Below are 18,906 nucleotides of genomic sequence, written 5' to 3'. Positions count from 1 at the left end.
GCAGCAATAGTGACAGTACCTAGTATTACTAAAACAGCTAGTAGTCGCTCACAATAGAAGTCACATCAACATGAAAAATGTGATACCATGTATCTATATTGTATATCAGCAATAACAACAGTTTCCCAGTATTTTTTGTATAGCAGCGATGGTAATATTCAACAGTATATGTAGCCTACATTGTGCAATGCTGGGTTGATCACACTATACGAGAAGACAAACGTTTCTAGTGCCAAAATCACTTAACCTTGTAAGAGACAAATGTCAATTTCTCAATAACTACACACCTGAGTTTTGATCCATATTAGGATACGCTAGTGTTAGTCATAATCATGCCCTGAAATAAAATTTCATATTTGCTCATATTGTGTCTAGCCTATTCCAATTCTGTCATATTCCATTCTAATCCCATAATATGAATTAGGGTTACATTATTTGTTGGTCAAAGCCAACTGAACAATTGTCAGGCAGTTAGCATCCTACATTTAATCCATACAAGTGACAGCTAAAGTCTCACTCACCACCAAATGAAATGAAATCCTCCTGCACTCAAACCATCTCACACCGGCCACACTTATACTGAGGGTTTATTGCTTGTTGTTGTTACGTAATAACTATAAGATTTTTTTCAGTATCTGTTGACATGCATTGTCTGGTCGTCAGACAATTTTGGTCATAAACATTACAATCCTATTTATATACCATGGTATGACACTTTCAACCTTCCCACCGCAGTTGGTACCACTTGGTATGAAGTCAAGGTCCTATTGTCTTACGACTTGTAAGACAATAGGACCTTGACTTTATACCAGTTGCTGTAATAAAAATATCAGGGCTTGGCAGCTGGATGCTGGGCAGGCACGTGCACAGCCATCATTGGGAGCTTGAGACCATGCCCTTTTGCTGTTGGTAAAAAGTGCCCTCTCCAAACCATGGATGCAGCATTTACTCTGGTGAAAAAAAACGCAAATGCCCCCTCTCCATGCCCTACTCGAGGCCGAAACCTGGCCGGGCGCACATGTCCACTCAACGACGAGGAGAGATCACAGACAAGCAGATGAATGATCCGTCTTAATTTGAGACAGATTGGTATGTGTGGACAAAAAAACCCCATTATACTGTTCATTACAAATGATGTCAAGCAGGGGCCTCTCTCTCTCAGTCTGACTGAAAGGCACTTCTAGACAATCAAGCAAATGCTTAATACTTATCAACAGCAACTGGTAATTTTACTTTGATAACCAGTGTCGCCAAGCAGTGAGATTTATGCACCCCTCCTGTTACCAAGTTGGGTTTTTAGATCGTAGATCGGCTACTTTCGCACAGCTATTTCAGCTTGTAGATCAGCTATTTTCATCATTTGGCGTATGGATACAGTGCAAAACATGTCGTGTCTGACAGAACCTAGCGAGAGCAAGGTTAAACTGTAACCTTTAACCACGACATCATGTGTAAGTTTGTTTGAATGTTCAAGGCCATAATATTATCATAACTTTAAATCCAGTTCAAGATGGTGGGTATTTTGAGCATGACACAGGTGGAAGGCCATGGGGTCTGCGCCATATTAACCTTGAACATTGTCAACTTCACATTTGAGACACTGACGTAACCCATTGACTTGGAGGTCAGGAGACTGCGGGGGAGAAAGCTGTTTTGAGATGAGTTAATGGTTGGTGAGGATGACTAAGAGGCAGGTGATAGATAGAAGGACCTTGTCAACCCCCTGTCGACAAGGTCATCACGGGGTAGAAAAGGTGCTGCACAACGGGCGCCCGAGAGGATTCCAACCCCCAGGAGGGACGGGGTACGTCTGCCCCCGAGGAGGACTTTACGAGGAGGCATCTACTGCCATACTTAGAATATTTGCAGATTCACTTTCAACTAAAACTTCTGGCACCGTCCGTCTTTTAGCTTGAATAGCTGTCTGGCAATATTCACGTAGAGAATAGTTTATCAACAGGTTAAGAACATGAGCTACAAACAATAGTATTGTGAAACTTGTGTATAAGCCTTAAAGGTTACCTTGACTAACACCAATACCTCATCACCAAAAGTATACTTGGTTTGAAATAAACAATGAGACGACCAACAACTAATCCAAAAAGACAAAAGCAGTTAAGTGGTCACCTGAAGGCAATCCTATTTACGGGTGTAGGATTGTTTGAAGATTGTAAAGGGGGAATCATGAATCATACGAAAACACATATGTGGCTGTAGCAATCTCAGCAAATGTTGTCATGAGGCCTAACATGCCCTATAGGAATATCGATAAGGAGTGTTGATATTTAGGGATTACCTGGTGCCTCATCAACATTCCCAAGGAGGGAAACTTGTGTCGGATAACACCAGTTATTCTAAGCCAAGCTGCAGACTCCAACCCCTGACCCCAGTAACAGCTTGACAGGCAGCTTGCCTGGCAGGAAGGAAGAGTAGGTAGTTGCCTACAGTAGTTATCAGAAATGAACGGTGAACTTGTCACAACATTGCATTTTCTAGTCTATAACTCCATTTTCTCTAGATATATAGGCCTATATAATTATATATCTTTTGTGTTTACCTGGAGTCTTGGACTCGTTGGGAATCTAATTATATAGACAGAATAAAATGTTTTATGGTCATGATTAACCAGGAGCCTGGATTGCTTGGTTGCAGGCTTAAAATATTCTCTATAAATATTTCAGAAAGCTCTATGGGCACAACAAAATGGCTGCCACTGCCATGTCCCCTCCCATCTCTCTACACCAGCGGTTTGAACCTTTTCTGGATCAGGGCAGTGAGGGCACAATTGAAAATCTGGGCCTACCCATCTGTTAAGTGGTCAGATGGGTGGGCCGTGTCCACTTTCAGAGCATATCAAGCGAGACTCAATTGAATTAAATTTAATACAATATTTTAACCAATCGTAACAATTCAGCCTTATCCTTAGATTATCAGTAAATAAGTAAGCCCCATAGGGCAACTAGGAGCTACCACCATCTTGGCAAAATAGCTTATAAGTAGGGCGGGAAATTGATACGATAGGTAAATTTGGCACAGATGACCTTCATATGACCCTAATTGATAATCAACCTCTGGCCACGCAGAATTCAAGATGGCCACCACCAGTTTTCAAAATGGCTGCAACTGGGCCAATGTTTTGGACTATATCACTTTGCTGGGGCTTATTTTAATATATGAGAATATGTTCTGGAGGTATTTCTACCAAGTACGATAAAAAATAACATTAGGTTCCAATATGGCGGCATGTTTTCCAATATGGCTGCCGCTAAATTGCAGAAATGTGCATCTGCTTATGGTTTATCCACATGAGCTTGTAGTACATGTATTTGTATTAATTACCATACACAGAATCCATTTATGGAACATTTGAAAGTTTTTTATTAGCTTGGTAAAGCTTAGTGCTTACTTTTTGTATCGTTATTAAGTCATTATAAACACATTCTCATTTACAATGGCGGCTGGGCAATGACAGGCCAGTGTATTAGCAACTGCAACCACAGAGGGGTGTGCAGATAAGTCCAAACTTAAAGCATTTGCAGTGGCCAGAAGTTAGAACCTTTCTACATCCACATCGTGTCAGCTCCTGGCATGATTTGGCAAACAGGACTGCACAAGTGTGACTGGCCCCATATATATGTCCTGCTTGGAATGCACTTCACTTGCATTCACTTCCTTATAGGAACTACTTCTATCGTACATGAGTACTACGAACTCCTCAATGACTTGCATATTATGTTTATCATTTACTGCAACAGGTGTTGAACTTAATTTGGAGAAGTTGCATGTCTGCCATGCTGATCCTTTTTCCCTTTCCATGGAAGGACGAAACTGTAGGGCATCCGCTGAATGCATGAAAGAAGCAAAGACCTGATGACTTTGATTCAATAGCTGATGCAATTTCATGAACGGGGATCCATCTGAGGTCCTTCCCTCCTTCCAAAAGCAATCCACAGCTAATTCAAGCCAAGTCTTTGAAGTGAAATTGTTATGTAAAAAATGTCAGTATCTGAGCCATTCTGAGGTAGAGCTGCAGAGGATAGCATCTGACACCATGATTCGCAGCTCAGATACTGACGTTGTCGTCATAGCAGTTGCACTTGTTCATATTAAGTCTGAGAGACTTATTGTCAGTATCAGCTGAGTCCTATAGACCCCTGGTATTGCTGAGGTGGAGCGCCACTCACCGTACTGTCTACTCATACACTGATCCTGATCGAACCCATGTGATCCGAAGGTGAAAGCGCTACCGACTGAGCTACCCAGACACAAAGACTTGGCTTGAAAAAGCTGTCAGGACCTCAGATGGATCCTCCTTCATGAAAATGCATCAGCTATTGGATCAAAGTCATCAGGTCTTTGCTTCTTTCATGCGTTCAGCAGATGCCATAGTTTTGTCCTTCCACGGAAAGAGAAAAAGGTCAGCACCCGTTTGAGAAAATATCCCTATATACAAGTTTTTGTATTCATTGGTGAACATATTGAAAAGTCTGTTGCCCTCGGTCATTAAAAAGCTACCAAATCACTTTAAAATGTGCTATAAATGGATTCTGTGTATGGTCAATACAAATACATGTGCTACAAGCTCATGTGAATGTACATTTCTGCAATTTATCGGTAGCCATATTGGAAAATATGCCGCCATATTGGAACCTAATGTTATTTTTACATGGTAGAAATACCTCCAGAACATATTCTCTTATATTAAAATAGGGGGAAATCAAAGATTCACAGCCCCAGCAAAGTGATAGTCCAAAATGTTGGCTCAGTTTGAAAACTCAGGCATGCAAACAGCCCGAGGTGAAAAAGGTGACAACATGTTGTTTTCTTTCGGGTCAGGTGTCACACAATTGCCCTATTTGGGTTCAAAAAGGTGACTGTAGCTGAAAAGTGACACTTTTGCATGTCTGAAAACTGGTGGCAAGTGCACTATCGTTTATTGAAACCGGCAATTTCCCACCCTACTATAAAGCCTATACATCTTTATCTAAAATAATTTTCTCAGACATGGGACAACTCCAAAGTTAAAAACAAAACCATGACCCAAAGAAATTACAGTATATCAAAAGACTTTAATACAAAAACATTTACAACAACATTTAAAACCTCAACTTCAAAATGCATATACAAAACACAGGCGTTCAGGGCTGCTCAGCGGCGGGAGCCTGACGCTTTAGGCAAACGGGACGCTCTCTCTGCCTCCACAGCAGCCTGCAGAGCCTCCACAGTAGCTACATGGTGACAGAGGAAAAGACACTTTTGTTAATTAGCGCCCTACTTTAATCATCCTGAAGCGTCACACAAAAACATCAAAAGTAGCAGATCCACGCTTAGTGCCGCGTTTCGAGCTTGCCGATCTGCTACTTTTGGACACATGAGGTTCCCCACTTGACAGACGTTGTCAGTTTGCAAAAAAAGGACAAGGCACAGGCAAATTCAAAGACCAGAAACAATGGCATTCAGTATGTTATGGTGTGATAAAGTTGCTACACCCTCCATTGTCGGGCAGAAACCAGACCAGCTGAAGAACACCTAAACTAAAGTCACCGAGCAGTGCAGTGGAGTCACGTTACACAACATGGAAAATGTTTGTCTGCTTCCCTTGAACCCTAGCATCCCCTATTCCTGGGGGGAACATTCTCATCACCCAGACCTGGAGACAGTCGGCGCGCTCGGCATCAGAAGGCTGGAATGTCTTCAGCAGATGAGTTGAGGGATTAGTTTTTAGCTGCCCGAGGGGGAGGGAAACAATTAAACTCTCCACTCAGTGCTGTCGAATTTCCGAGGGCCGATACGACATGATAATATTTAGTAGCATAGTCGGTAATGCCCCACAACTCGAACCGAGCTTCCGTCTGCGCAAACCAAGTCGCGGGAGAAGCTTCCCAAAACCCTTGAAGCGTTTGCCGCCATGATTACATGCCCTCACTAGAAACGTCTAGCAGACAAATGTCAAGGTCACCAATGCAGGAATTGCAAGAATGAAAGCATCGCAACTTCTCACTTGGTCATGCAGCGCGCCGTGTCCCATTTAATGCACACATACTGACAACACAAGACACACCTGTTCCTTGTCGTCTCCCCCAAACCCCCACCCACTCTTGAAGAGCCCATGGTGAATTATGCCCCAAGACAGTCACTACAGGCTTTGTATAACATCGATTTGTTTTTGTGGGGGGAAAGCAAGGACAAAGTACAGAGACAACTCATGTCCAGTTTACCAAATATAGAGGGTTTCAGTGGTTAATTTGGCACTGTACCATCGATTAACCCATTTAGACCCGAGGCAGATTTGATTTTAAAAAAGTCCATTTTTTTTCGCTTTCAAATTCATCGACATATTAAACGTCTAAAATGACTATACTCTAAATGGTTTCAAAGCTACACTGCAGGATGAACCCTTCTGATTTTGGTGACGCCCAAGTTCTGTCCATGCTGCCACTCTGCAGGAAATGGAAAAAAAGAACCTGTGTTCCAATGGAGCCAATATAGGTCACAAGCTTTTGTAAATACTTTTAACGGGTTAAATATTTATAAAAACAGACACTTAACCCATTTCTTTTTAAATTGCAAAAAAGTGGCTCTTCAAGATCACAATGCTGAGTGTAGATCCACTTTTGCATGACAAATTCATTTACATTTTTTTTTTTTTAACTATAGAGATGCAAGGTTTCTGCCTGAAAGCAACAATATGGCCCCACTAACTCATTCATAAATAAAGCTTTACAAAACATTGTGCATGTATTTGGCCGTCACCTTTTTACGATTTAGTCACTAATTTATGACTGACACTCAAATCTGGTAGTGCAAGAAAATAAACCCCAACCTCGCAGATTGTTGGCATATTCCTGCGCACGTCTGGAATAGTCCAGCAGATCAGGGAGGGCAGCCTCCACGTCATACGAAGCGTGCCACATTGGTTCTAGAACCTCGCTGGCACCTCGCTGGAACACTTCACCGGCTCTCTGGAAAACAATTAAATCAAATGTCCATGAGTCATGTCCATGCATGTCTGATAAAATAAATATCAAATGTCTAAATACTGAATCAAGCAACAAAAACTGTTCGGGGTGCTCCCAAAAGCCTGAGTAGACGATAAAATGACCTGGATACGGATTCAAAAATAGCCAGGACGCGTTAGGTTTGTTAGTTAAGGGAAATTATACCTGTAGCTCGCCCTGGACCTTGTCCTCTAGCTCTGCCACCAGGGCGAAGGGGTCGGACTGGATTGAGTCCTGCAGAGGAAAAGAATGACATGAGTTCAGAGACGAGTTTGACAACTAATTTCAGTCAGGTTATTTGGAATCAGTGTTCAATCTGACCTCCTCCTCCGATGAGCTGCTGTCCATGGGCTCTGCTGCTGTGGCGGGTCGCTGGGCCTTGGGACCGTTCAGCTCCTTCACCCTAAAAAAAAGACATTCAAGAGGTGACTTTTATCTGTATGCATGCACTGTATGGCTGTCTCGTCTTCACAGAGAACCGTTCATTGGATCGTCACCACACTTGTGTGGAATGGAAATTCAGTGTTTAGTCTATTGGTTCTCCAAAACCGGCCCGCTCCCACGTTCCCAACAGGCACTGCACTAGTCCAAATAATAAACTGAAGAAATAAATCTTAGTGTAGATACTATGTTCTAGATTTTACAGAGTAGATCCTACACAGTAAAATCCTAAGTAGTAAGTGTAAGAACTGACTCAAGGATTTCATATTATGGGTCTGTATCTCCTTCGGATCAAGTCTTAACATTCTGGAGTAACCAATTTATGTCAGTCTCACTCCCACTCTGAGTGGACAGAGAAACTCCAGCAAGACTGAGCTCATTTTTTGTGCTGGTGAAATAAAATGGGTTGCGTGTCTGCATAGTACGGATGCACCGAATGGACATTTCTTAGACGAAACTGAATACAGGAAACACTTGGCTATATTATATATAAAACATTTTTAAAAATTATTTACATTTTGTACCATTGCTGTAGAGCTACATGCTTATAATTACTATAATGGTCCATATTGAGAGCAGTTATTTAAAACATTTATTGTATAGAATTATTTATTTACCATTTTGTAAAATAAAGTCTCAAAACATTAGCATGCCATACAGTTGAATTATTGCAAATTAAAGAAATATGAACTCAAGAAATTAAAACTAATATTGAATAGCCTAACAAAAGGCAATACAATGTCTGCAGTTGCATTATTGCATATAGCCTAAATGCATTAATAATTTTAGGCCTGCCATTCCTTTTGGAGTCACTTTCAGTGTCATTTCAGAAAGACACACACAGAAGTGTTTACAGCTGGTGTTAATTATTTTGCCCTGTGCATGCTCTTAACTAGCGCTGGTTAACCTACTAATGTCACACCCTCTGACATGTGTGGATTCTATTTGAGTCGAGACGGTGGTGAGGTGGCGGGGGTGCGGGGAGGAATGCAGCCGGGCTCGGAGAGAAGCAGCTCTATACGCCTCCAGTCAACGTGTGTCACCGAGACACACAGCTGATGTATACTTCTCCCCACAACAGTGTTTTACCGATCGGATTGTGCCGTTTGTGCAGGACTTCTAAACATTCGGTAATTTATTCTCCCTTAAAATCATTTTGGCCGAAAATGTATTTTTTAAAACAATTTGGGCCCAAATGTTTCGGTGCATCCCTACTGCATAGTGCATTGCAGTGGTTCTCAAATGGGGTCCAGGGACCCTCAGGGTTTCTAGAGGGGGTTCCAATTGGATCCTTCCAGAGCCAATTCAGAGTACACAAATGGGGACCACTGGTGTAGTTGCATGAAATAAAATGTCTACCTGTCCGCATAACGTAGTGTATTCATGGTGTAGTCACATGAAGCCATGCCTGGAGACAACAGTGCGATCTGGAGAGAAGGAGGAAAGGTGCAGTTAATTTAATATACCTCGTTAACTGACTGAGCACCATCAGTTCATTTCCATGGTTTTACGTCAGATATTTCTCCAATTAAGTTTGCAGTTATGTTAGCAGTAAAAAGACCCAAGTACCGGTGTATTTGTATGGTTGTGGGCACTTCCAAGCAAGTAGGGACATACGTGCCAACATAACTGCCAGCCTATGATGTTTACATCAAGCCTACTGGTATATGTTGGTTAACCAGCCTGAGCCTAAATAAAACTTCTAGCCAGGAGAAACGTGTCATTCTAGCATACATTTGTTAGTCGCCATTTTGTCATTGGCAGTTATTCATTCGCAAAAACAAAGACTCTGATTTCGTGTAACTGGCATCTAGTAACTGGAAGTAGGACAAATAGTGTGCCATTCATGGCTTCAGCTCAATTTCTTTATTACATGTTTCACAAGGTCATGTCATTATGGTCATGCATGTTATTACTCCCTGTGGTATACTAGCGTCATGTCCAGGGGGTGTACTTTTACGTCAAGCTGCCTGACACTAAGGAAACAGGAGATGGATACGTTGGATGCCAGGAGGTATTTGACTTGTTCCATGTATACGTACCATGCAGGTCCTAGACTTCTCACCGATGAAGGAGTCTCTGAGGACCTTGGTCAAGGTGCTCATTCTGAACGGCACATGGTCACCATGCCTTCCCAGGGAGCGAATGCACTCCTGTGGGAGTGAGAGAACACTTTATTCACCAAGAGCCCAGACTACAAATTACTGCAGGAAAAACAATGTGTAACTAATATGAGTTTCTGTGTGCAACTAAATATTTTTTAATTAAGAGCATTTTAGAATTCATTTAATCATCTTTTTGGAGATCATAGATTCATGTAATAACCGATCACTGCCTCTAGATGTCACTGAAGGACAGCTGAGCTTTGTCTGCTTTTACTCAGAGGGTTGTCAGAGCAGTTGTGAAAGATTTTAAAAGTAGCAATAAAATATAAAAATACTGTTACGTGTCATGTCCTGTATCCAATATTTTACTTGAAATACAAAAGTATGGCATCAAAAATACAAAAGTATGGCATCAAAATGTACTTGAAGTACCGAAGTAAAAGTACACACACAAAACAAAGAATAGTTTGAAAATAGGGCTTAAGTGGTTACTAGTTATGTTGCATATTTAGATTCTATACAAAACATACATATTAAGTAAGGCTGCTTAAAGGGATATTTCACTTTAAAAAAACTTCGGGTCATTTTATCGTCTACTCAGGCTTTTGTGAGCCCCCCAGACCGTTTTTAAGTTGCTTGATTCAGAATTTAGATATTTGATATTCATTTTATCAGACACGCCCCCTTCCTATACAAACCCATTATAACTTCAAGTTCAAACTCGATTTTTAACATGTTAGATTCATCAAAAACACCCGTCCTTGGTTCTAATGACTCACCCTGCCCTCCTAATACGCGAGGGGGGCGTGTTTTTTTGATTACTTTTCTTTTATAGATATTTTTTATTGTATTGAATTTCTCATTTTACTTTTTTTTTTTAATAAATGAAAAAAGTAATCGAAAAAACACGGCCCCCTCGCGTATTAGGAGGGCAGGGTGAGTCACCTGAACCAAGGACGGGTGTTTTTGATGAATCTAACATGTTAAAAATAGAGTTTGAAGTTATAATGGGTTTGTATAGGAAGGGGGCGTGTCTGATAAAAATGAATATCAAATATCTAAATACTGAATCAAGCAACTTAAAAACTGTCTGGGGGGCTCACAAAAGTCTGAGTAGACGATAAAAGTTTTTTTTAAAGTGAAATATCCCTTTAATTGTAGTTGTTGAGATGTAGTGGAGATGAGGTTAAAGTATTACAAAATGGAAATAGTCTGTCGGGTGGAAACCTCATGCCCAAAACTTACTTTTCAGGATTAAAATTCAAAAGTAGCAAAAGCAGCAGATCTATAAGCTCACAACACGGTTTAAATGCCTTTGTGTGACACTGTAGTATGATCAAGTAGGGCATTAATTTACAAAAAAAAGTTAGAATATGGAGATAAGAGGTTTCTGCCAGACAACGATCTACTCCTTCCTTCAACCACCACGAGACACCAGTGTGCAGCCAGTCTTACCTTCAGGGCCAGCAGGCTGCGGTTGATCTCATTGGTCTCCACCAGCGTGGCACGGTCGCTGCTGCTGACGTCCGTGCCCCGCTCGTTCCCGGCCAGGTCGATCAGAGAGAACTTCCCGTGCAAGGTCTTGGCGCGGTTGTTACATCGCAGGACAATCTGGAGGATGGCGTGGGAGCGGGACGAGTTGGCATTCGCAGACGTCTGGCCAGACGTCCTGTAGGGGTGACAGAAGAGAACAGACGGTGGACCAGGGCAAGAGAGAAATCTAGAGCAGGGTAGCAACTATCGATGATATTCTCAGCGATTCTTCGAGAAGCACATCTTTAAAAAACATTTTTTAAAATCCAATCTCAGCTGCCTCTGTGGACTGAATTTCCCCCGCAGGCGCAGGATCAATAAAGGTTCATCGACACATTGTGACCTTGCAGTCTATTTTTACTATTAGGTAAATGGGGATTTAATTTTTTTTTAAATGTTATTTCACCAAATGCCTCTGTTGATATTGTGGCAACATATGGTGACATTTGATTGTGTCCAGACAGCCCATCATGACAGCATTAATATGTACCTGCAAGCACTGCCAACTTCTATTATCTTGACAACGTCCTCCGCTGCGGAAACTCCCACTTCCTGCAGGCCAACCACCTGAACCTGCTGCCGCTCATCCTCCAGAACACGCAGCTTGGTCTTGTTGTTCAACAAGTCATAGACCTGAAATGACAACACAAGTTCACTCAATCCTACCAGAACACCTTGTTAGTTCTTTTGGTCCACACAACCCACCAATTAACCACTTTATAGACTATTTGTAGACTTTTTTTCCACACAACTGAAGTGGTCCTTAAGTCCTACATCATATGACAGCCATTTTCAACCCTTCTTCGTATAATGGTCCTCAGATAGAAGATAGTACCATTTCTGTCTACAGTGTGTCTCAGAGAAGGGCTGTGGACAGTTCAGAAACCAGTCTACCAATGACATCAGTAGGCATGTTCGGTCACTTCAAACGTACAGAACAATGGCTTCCATTTCAGCATGCCAACTTTCCAGAAGAGAATGACTAGTTTCTATTAGCTTGGAACCTCAGTTGGCACAATTTCCGTGGAAAGTTCAGAAATCTGCCATCTTATTACTGATTACCATATGAAAATTATGTTGAAAATGGATGAAAATGTAAGTGAGTACTACATGTTTGGGTACAGCAGACACATGTATATTAGAATAATAGTTTTTGTACCTTGCCATTGTAAATCTCGAAGAAGGCGACATATGGACAGAGATCTAGGCAGGCGTACCTACGGCTGTTAATGTGGGTGAACACATCCTGGGCTGCACAAAGGACAAAATATGAGGAATAGAATTAGACACTGAATTTAACACTAGGCAGCACTAGGAATGAAAGATTCCCTTGATCAGACAAATATGGAACCAAGTAATTTGTAGCAGCTTTAATTTTAAGATTCAGCAATCTGGTAGGGCAGCTTTAAGATTGATCAAAAATGAACTGGTGTCCAGGTTATTTGTAAAAGTAGGTAGGCTACCCATTTAGCACAAATCCCAATAGGCGGACAGTCTGCCATAAATGGCAGACGATTATTTTGGCTGAAAATAGTTTCTCTTCAAGCTCAGCTTGTCGAGAAACGATTTTCAGCCAAAATATCGGTTATTTTCAGTGAAGACATTTGATAAAAAAATAAGCGGGCATGTATAGACCCCTGGGGGACCCCAGTCAACAAAATATATAGGGTTTAAGTAGCTTAGTGGGGGGGGGGGGGGGGGTCGCATGGATTAAAGCGACATAAAATCTCACAACTGAAAAATGTTGTTAGGCCAAGTAAGTCCTAATCTGTGCTTTGTGACGCGTTTCATAAACAATTAGCACAGTGATGATGTTTGGTAGCAGCAGACTAGTTTAAGAAATTGCTTTAACCATTGCTTTTACAAAATATGAGTTCATTAGGATTTTCTGGAAGATTGAATAATGCTAGTTTTAAGCCTACAATAACTAATAAGTGGAAAATCTACAGGCATACAATGCATCGTGTTGTATGCTTGTAGAGAGTCATACTGTCTATGGAAAACATGAAAATCTATGGGGACGTCATTTTTTAATGTCATGGTTTTTGGTATGGAAGTTGGATGAGTAGGGCTTACCTGCCAATGCATAGATGCCTTTAGTGCTGTTCTGGCGCTTCCCAGAGAAGTCACCTCCCATTGTCTGAAAATAAGTGAAAAGACCTTATGAGCACATGGTACATTCTAACTAATCATTAGTATCTGGGTAGCCTCATAAAGATTCAACCCAGAGTGCTGGAGAACACAAGATCATGCAGTCTATGTACTGAACAGACTGCACACTTACATGAGTCTTTCCACTGCCGGTTTGTCCATAAGCAAAGCAAGTTGCCATGGCACCTTCAAAGATGGACTGGACCAGGGGTTTAGCCGTGAACCTATGAGTGAAAAAACGTTCAAATAAATTAATCCTGTCCTTTTAAACACTTAATTGACCAGATTCCCAAGGCCTCCGCTTGTTTTCATTCTACACTACCGTACATATCTTTGCTGCAACTAGTCAGCACAATGCGCTGCAATGTATTGAGAGCTTGTATATCTGCTGAATGTTGGCCCCAGAACAGGGATGCCATGTTTCCAGTGGTTAATTGCAGTCAAACACCTATGACATGTAGGGAAATATTACCACAAAGTCACAGTACTAAAGCATAGAGTAGGGAACTGCTAAGATCTAAAGAGCTCGCTGGTAGTTCTCAATAGCGGCACTGCAAACATCTGAAGGGTAATTCAGACCAATGCAAGTTCTCTGCAACATTCTGCTTAAACATATGCGGTCGTACGGAGCGTGAGTCGGTCTTAAAACGGTTTCATCTCAAGGCTTTGGTCAGGAAGTAGTGTCACATTGGAGTAAAGCAGTGGTTCTTCAAGTGGGGTCCCAGAATGCCCAGGGGTCCTTGAGAGTTCCAGCTAAATAATGGACCCGTAAGGGGTCCGTGGCCTGGATAGCAAATTGGGAGTCCTTGAAGTTAAAGTTTGAGAACCACTGGAGTAAAGAAGTAGGCGACGGATTACCTGTAGACCATGTCATTCGTGACGCTCTCGTCGAAGGAGTAGTCAAAGTTGAACTCTTGATTCTCCAGGTACTTGGTGAGGTCCACCTTGGTCTTGGGTTCGTGGACCAGCACAGTTCCATTGCCAGGCACAGAGACCACATCGATCTCTTTTCTAGCCAGTTCTGGGAATATGGGAAAATAAATAGTCTGTCGGGTGGAAATCTCATGTCCAAAACAGTTAGTTAAAAGGTTTCAAATGTAGCAGATCGAGCTTGCAGATCTGCTACTTTTTTGCACAAAGCTAAGTATAATCAAGTAGGGCATTCATTTACCAAAAAAAACACAAAGTTAGAATGTGGAGATGAGGTTTCTGCCCGACAGCAACTAAATCAATTTGACAATGATGAAGGAAGAATACACCGATTTGAAGGCAAACAGTAAAATCTGGACGTATTCATTTAAAGTCACTGGAACATGCATTTTAGTAGTCTGCAACACCTCTGCTGTCATTAGAGCATTTGATATGGTACTACCGGTGAAAAAGGAATGCTGCAGCAACGATATACTCCATTCCCATGGGAATAGTCAAGTATAGGATTTAAGTGGTTAGGTGAGAAACATGGGAACACTGAGATGGCCAAAACGGATACAGTACGATACAGTAGATTTAGTACTGTATATTTTATTCCATGCAACACTGATGATGTTTTGACATCACATTACTTCTTTGAACATACCTTTGTTGTTGAATGGCCGCTTACGAATGCAGACACATATCTTTTGATCTTCAGCCTGTGCAAAAAATAATAATCCAGAATGAGAAACTGAAATAGTCTATAAAATCCTTCACAAATAATGTGCTAATCTGAAAACCAATTCAGGTATAAAGGATGCTTTTGTTTTGATTAGCAGAAAATGTTTAAAACCATCATATCATCATCACAATATTCAACACCGTTATTGCACGTTTCCCCAATATCTTGCAGCCCTAATAAGTATAGCTCCCATTAGCGATGATGGGTTAATGCTACTACAATCCAAAAAATAAAAGTTGATATCTTACTTCCTCCATAACTGAGGGAGGGTTCATGTCCAGGGTCTCTCTGAACTCCTCGATCATTTCGTAGAACTTCTGGTTGGGCCGGAAGACTTCTCCAAACTGCAGGAAACAAATAGGAATTAAACCAAATTTGAGTCCAGCTACTTTCACCTGCTACTGTGGTTCAATACAAATATAAAAACATAGCACTGGTATGTATACACAGTATGTACGTTATAACATGGCCTGGAACGTTGTTGATTACTTTCGGATGCATTGATACTGTAGTGGCATCAGGTACGGAATTTAGCAAGCTTTGCACCCTCATTTAACCACTTATACCCTAGATTTAGGTGACCGGATTTCCATGGGCTATATACTAGGCTCACCTCCCTTTTGCTCTACACCAATTACCTTCCCCAATAATAGCAGATCTACAAGCTCAGTGTTGCAAGCGTGTAGTGCGAGCTTCTATATCTGCCATTTTCATAAAAGCTTAGCCTCAGAATAGGGATGCTAGGGTTCGAGTGGTTAAAATCCAAATGGACAAGTAATGCTGACCTGCAGTGTAGTGACCTCTTACACCTCTCCCTTTCACATGTTACTAGCAGCCATAGACTGATGATTAACTGTATCCACTTATGCCACATTCTACCATAAATCCTCAGCAATTCGTCTCACCTTCCCCCTCTTGGTTTGAGTGTCTGCGGGCTTCGGAACACCAGAAATTCTTTTGTTGGGTTTGATTTTATCCTTTGGAGCCATGGATGCTCTTGGAGCCATGGATGCTCTTGGGCCTGTGTACATAAGAAATATGCAACAGTCAGTAAAAATAAAAAAGGGAAAAAAGTCTGGTCCTTTGCTAGGAAACCAATTTTCAGCCACTTAACACATGGTTCATAGTCATCAGTTGTAGCTCAGCTACTGATTGGACAGTGAAACAGTTTTACTTCCACCCCCAAAGTGACTAGTAAAGATGTAGAGCTCAGAATACCAGACAAACTGTCTAAACATTAGGCAGCTTCAATCCTCTGACCTCTGGCTACAGGCATGTTGACAATGTTCTGGGCCTCATCATTCTCCTTGGCCTCCTCAGGGGCTTGGGGAAGATAGGTTGCGGCAGACTCTCCGTCCCTCACCCTTTTGGTGGCCACTAAGGAGAGAGATGAGTTATAAATATGCAGATGTGTGCATGTTAGTCTCATGCAGCCAGACCATGAGAGCTCTGCCTATGGGTATGTCTTGTGACATCTTCAGTGTAGGGATAAAAATATGTGGAAACCATTTGTTATTTAAAAAAAAGAGCCAATGCATGTACTTGCCAATATTCTAGCCCAGAATATTGATTTACAATTCCCCAGATGCATCAATAGGCATGGATCTCTGAGCTGGCTAAACACATGCTATGAAAGTTATTTTGAAAAAAAAATTGCTTGGCTGCACAAATGCATTTTTTTAAAGACATGCTAGGTTTGACATTTACCTGGTATCCCAGTTACCTTTTAAAAACGCTTGATTTCACAGCACTTTTTACTTGGCCATTTTGTGGTCCGTTGAATAGAGTTCACTCAATGCCTGTGAGCGTATGCTAAATGCCCAATTGAAGACAGGTGGCCGAATGTAATCCACTTTTTCAATATTGCAATGTGTTGCATTATTAATTATCAAATTAATTACTTTAACCCCGGCATCCAGATTCAAGGGGGGACATTAGCCAAAAATAGCACAATAAAATAAAACTATAAGACTTCAGTTGGGTCAGGGGTTGAGAACCCCAGGATAGCAATACAAGGGGGGTAAATCGTAAATACCAACCAGGTCCAGTTGGGAGGGGAACAGGGTTTGAACGAGTTGGCTCCGGGGCTTGAAGTGGCGCCACAAACATACATGTCTGTCTTGTCGGAGGCCTGGAAACTAAGCAAGAAGTGGAGAAATGTAAGTGAAACAGCAACTCGAGTTATGATCGTAATGATTGTAGTCGAGTCTCCTTTTTCACAGTGTACAAGTCAAGTTCAAAGCCATCTACAGCATGCACTTGGAAAGAGAAACAAAGCCATAGCAGCCTGGGTTTCTGACCCACAAAGCCCAAAGCAGTTTGCAAAAGACAACCGCAAAGGTGCTGGAACACCAGTCTAACTAAAGGCTGTAAGTGTTACACATTGACACTCACAATAGAATTCTGGTTAAATCTGCAGGGCTGCCCTTCAAGACTGACATGCACCCCCACCGAATAGTAAAGGTTAGCTCAGCAGGTGATTAAAATCATCGATGAAAGCACATTGTGTAATCAATCACATTTGTTGGTCATGTTATCAATTGAATTAAACCCTGAGTATTTCATGGACAGAGGTTGCCAACAAGAAGGGGACATGGAGTACATTAAGTCATTGCGTAGTCAGAAGTGAACAGTTTTCACACATCTAAAATCATTCTACACATGTTCCCCATGATGGTACAATAAACTCCTTTTCTGGTAGGCTTGCATTAGACCATTAAACTAGGATTTATATGGGGACGGGGACAACACTGCCAGCCTAGCGTTCACGTCACCCCATGAACCTATATATAAAGATTCAACTGTTCAGATATGGTCATCATGAGCGACACAATGACTTAACAGGCAACATGATCCCAAAACACCCGTTCATGACCTTATGGAGTGATAAATGAAGGAATATGTGATTGTCAGCTTTACAAGAGAAACATGTATAGCATGCCAACCTGTCTCTTCAGCCACGACAGCTGCTGGAGCAGAGGCTTGTTTTTAAAAGAAATAAATTGTTGGGAGAACAGTCAGCATATACAAATGCCAAAATGGATGTGAATCAGAAGTGTAGTATAAACCAATTTACATACTAGTTTGAGGAGCCGGAATCCTGGACGAGCGCAGACGGCTAATGTATTTCTGCAAAGAGAGAGAAAATTGACGGTTGACAGTTACCATGAGCTCATGTACAGCAACATCAATATCACTCAAAGTGCAAGACCACTTGGTAGAGGTTTAGGTTGTGTAGTTACCTTGCCACGTCACTCCAAGGTGGGCAAGAAAGCAAACATATTCTCCATTGACTAGAAATTATTAATTGAAAAAATATGGACTTAAAACTTACATTGAATGGCAAAACTACTCTGGAGGCTCTTTTTCCCGTTTTGCAAACAGCCGATTCTGATAGTATAAACATCACAAAAACCAGTACCGTTTGTTTTTTTATAAAATTGTCAACTTCCTGTTGATTTTACTATTTGAAGACCCGGCTCCGCGGATCCAGTCTGAGTTTTCTTCCTAATAAAAGTAGCTAAATCAATTAAGTTGACATTTTTATAAACACCACACACAAAAACCAGTACTGGTTTGGTGATGTTCTATATACACAGTCAGAATCAGCTTTGTTCAAGTTAGTTTACAGGCTAAAAGAGCTCCTGAGCCTCTTCACCATACAAAGTCCATCTTTGTTGTTACACCATGGCAAGGTAACTACACAACCCAAACCTCTACTAAAGTAGTCTTGCCCTTTAAGGACAACTTAACCCATTTTCATTCATATAATGGTCCTCACTAATGCTCAATAAAAAAAATTACCCATTTTCTTCTACCCTGTCTGCGTCTCATAGGAGAGCTTTGGATACTTCATAAACCAGACTACAACTAACATTAGGCAGTTTTTGTCACAAACAAGTTAACATTAGATTTTCATTAACGCAAGAACAATGGCTTCCATTATAGCATGCCAACTTTACAGTAATTAAAGTCTGCAGTTTCTATTAGCCAACTTTAGTTAGTCACTGGTAAGCGGGTTACT

The 18,906-nt window shown here is 41.3% G+C and overlaps 1 protein-coding gene across 4 annotated transcripts; it reads right to left on the bottom strand.

Moving 5' to 3' along the window:
• Positions 1–5,107: 5,107 nt before the first annotated feature.
• Positions 5,108–18,103, bottom strand: LOC308093243 (kinesin-like protein KIF2C). 4 transcript variants are annotated; one of them, XM_080439511.1, is made up of 19 exons: positions 17,963–18,103; positions 17,828–17,863; positions 16,922–17,020; positions 16,143–16,259; positions 15,788–15,903; positions 15,131–15,226; positions 14,805–14,859; positions 14,087–14,249; positions 13,362–13,452; positions 13,154–13,217; positions 12,237–12,328; positions 11,568–11,710; positions 11,000–11,213; positions 9,482–9,592; positions 8,799–8,866; positions 7,320–7,401; positions 7,164–7,232; positions 6,824–6,962; positions 5,108–5,228 (listed from the first exon to the last, which is right to left on the bottom strand). In XM_080439511.1, the coding sequence occupies exons 1-19, from the start codon at positions 18,048–18,050 to the stop codon at positions 5,149–5,151; spliced, it is 1,923 nt and encodes a 640-aa protein (XP_080295637.1). In that variant the 5' UTR covers positions 18,051–18,103; the 3' UTR covers positions 5,108–5,148. The 4 variants fall into 4 exon arrangements, with proteins under 4 accessions (XP_080295637.1, XP_080295638.1, XP_080295640.1 ...); XM_080439512.1 differs by having other exon boundaries at positions 7,164–7,234; positions 7,325–7,401; XM_080439514.1 differs by lacking the exon at positions 16,143–16,259.
• Between the last annotated feature and the right edge of the window lie 803 nt (positions 18,104–18,906).

The sequence above is a fragment of the Gymnoscopelus braueri genome, assembly GCF_963280865.1.
Source record: "Gymnoscopelus braueri genome assembly, chromosome: 10".
NCBI lineage: Eukaryota > Metazoa > Chordata > Actinopteri > Myctophiformes > Myctophidae > Gymnoscopelus > Gymnoscopelus braueri.
This window is presented reverse-complemented; position numbering and strand designations above follow the sequence as displayed.